The sequence below is a fragment of the Anopheles bellator genome, chromosome 1 (genome assembly GCF_943735745.2).
Source record: "Anopheles bellator chromosome 1, idAnoBellAS_SP24_06.2, whole genome shotgun sequence".
NCBI classification, from domain to species: domain Eukaryota; kingdom Metazoa; phylum Arthropoda; class Insecta; order Diptera; family Culicidae; genus Anopheles; species Anopheles bellator.
The window spans coordinates 4,010,310-4,012,307 of record NC_071285.1 but is presented as its reverse complement, the minus strand read 5'-3'; the positions used below and the strand labels follow the sequence as shown (position 1 = coordinate 4,012,307).

The following is a 1,998-nucleotide window of genomic DNA, read 5'->3' as shown; positions in this document are numbered from 1 at the left end:
TTTTTGCTTCTCGGCCGCATAGAAGCTGTCATGGAAAATCGAGAATTGACATTTGGAAAGAAACTTGTTTGGTAAACAATCGCAACGCGTAAAAATTTACTTTCCTCTGTAATAAACTGTTCAGTCGAAATGAGAAAGAGGACTTCGAAGCCTTCGAAACATTCATCAGCCGAGTAAGTTAAGGGTAAACAAGAATCAATATGTATAATAGCACATTTCTTTCCAGAACCACGTCTATATGTCGAATGTGCCTATCGACGGATGGCGCTTTGGAGCCGATTACTTCCGATGAACGAGGCGCATATCTTTTGCAACAAATATTCGCCAGTACGCAGGTTGAAGTAAGATGCCCTTCTTAAATACAATTTTCTCCTGCTTTCTTAGCAACGATTATAACATGCTCTTTATCTTTCTATAGATGAAACTATTACCGCAATTTCCATCGTATTTGTGTTCGACCTGCGAATCGCGCTTGGATTCATGGGATAAGTTTCGCTGCCTATGCGTCCTAAAGAATGAAAAAGTCCAACGATTTCTTAAAGAGGTGGACACACCAAATTTAACCGCTGCCGAAATAACTGCAGAACTTCCGAACATAACGGATGGCGTTAAATCTGTGTGGATCAAAACTGAGGTTGTCGAAGAAGATTGTCAATCGAATCGAATGGCTTCTATTTCACAACAGATAAGAACATGCGACTATTATCGTCGTGACGATTTATTTGAGGCAGAGGAGGAATCGCTGGAAACAATTTTGAAACGGGAACCAATGGACGAGCAACAACTACAATTATCGGTTGCAGATCGGAAAGATGAGCATAATATGCTCAAGACGAATCTTTCCGTTTTTAACCATAAGGTTCAAGGAGAAGCTTCTATGGCAGGAAAGACCATTACGAGTGAAGGGAAAGACCATGACGACACTGTATCAATCAAGGATGAAAACAATTCTTGTACCTCCCATGACGCCGATGGCCCCACATTGAGTAAAATGGATCCTAATACTGACGAAGATTCAGAAAATCCTTGTCATCCATCTGTCTCGACAGTTAACGAGCAGGGACTGTTGCCGTCGAATGAACACCGAAGTCCCCAACAAGATATCACCGTAGCAGAGTCTAAAGATTCGTCCAAACATGGCTCAAAAATTGGCACTAATGTCCACAAAATAATACAAAACCACAAATGCTCACATTGTTCCGCTACCTATCCATACGCATACATGCTGAAGATTCATCTTCGCACGCACACCGGTGAGAAGCCATTCCAGTGCAATGTCAGTGACAAAGCGTTCCGTGAGAAACATAATCTGGTACAGCACACTAGAATTCACAAGAAAGAATCAACAACATCAGAATCAGTGTCTAAAAAAGCACATCAATGCCCTCAGTGTCCAAAAAAGTTCGCATATTTATTTCAACTAAAGATTCACATAAGGACGCACACCGGTGAGAAGCCATTCCAATGTGAAGTTTGTGACAAAGCGTTCCATGACAAAAATATTCTGAGACGGCACACTAGAATTCACAAGAAAGAATCAACAACATCAGAATCAGTGTGTACAAAAGTCCATCAATGCCCTCAGTGTCCTAAAAAGTTCCCGACGCCATATTTACTAAAGATTCACATAAGGAGGCACACCGGTGAGAAGCCATTCCAGTGTAAAGACTGTGGCAAAGCGTTTCATGCGAAAAACAACTTGCATAGTCATATGGGCATTCACAAGAAGGATCAGCAACATCCATGTTCGCAGTGTCCAAAAAAGTTCGCACAGTTAGTTCAACTAAAGATTCACATTAGGACGCACACCGGTGAGAAGCCATTCCAGTGTAAAGACTGTGGCAAAGCGTTCTACGCGAAAAATAATCTTGTACGGCACACTAAAATTCACAAGAAAGAATCAACAACATCAGAATCAGTGTGTACAAAAGTCCATCAATGCCCTCAGTGTCCTAAAAAGTTCCCGACGTCATATGAACTAAAGGTTCACATTAGAAC

The 1,998-nt window shown here is 41.4% G+C and overlaps 2 protein-coding genes across 2 annotated transcripts in view; both read left to right on the top strand.

The window, feature by feature from the left end:
- Positions 1–79: 79 nt before the first annotated feature.
- On the top strand, positions 80–1,647 carry LOC131206700 (zinc finger protein 37 homolog). The gene is made up of 4 exons (XM_058199368.1): positions 80–173; positions 227–341; positions 419–1,295; positions 1,622–1,647. The coding sequence occupies exons 1-4, from the start codon at positions 130–132 to the stop codon at positions 1,645–1,647; spliced, it is 1,062 nt and encodes a 353-aa protein (XP_058055351.1). The 5' UTR covers positions 80–129.
- A 64-nt stretch (positions 1,648–1,711) lies between these two features.
- The window catches only part of LOC131206694 (gastrula zinc finger protein XlCGF7.1-like), a 1,300-nt gene continuing 1,013 nt past the window's right edge, over positions 1,712–1,998 (top strand). Inside the window, exon 1 of the mRNA XM_058199360.1 lies at positions 1,712–1,984. Coding sequence (XP_058055343.1) covers positions 1,712–1,984 — 273 coding nt within the window. The remainder of the gene's footprint in view (positions 1,985–1,998) is intronic.

Excerpts from the sequence above, each read along its gene's own strand:
- LOC131206700 (XM_058199368.1), top strand. The coding sequence starts at position 130 with ATGAGAAAGAGGACTTCGAAGCCTTCGAAACATTCATCAGCCGA. Across the intron at positions 174-226 it reads TCGAAACATTCATCAGCCGA|AACCACGTCTATATGTCGAA; the intron begins GTAAGTTAAGGG and ends ATTTCTTTCCAG. Across the intron at positions 342-418 it reads TCGCCAGTACGCAGGTTGAA|ATGAAACTATTACCGCAATT; the intron begins GTAAGATGCCCT and ends ATCTTTCTATAG.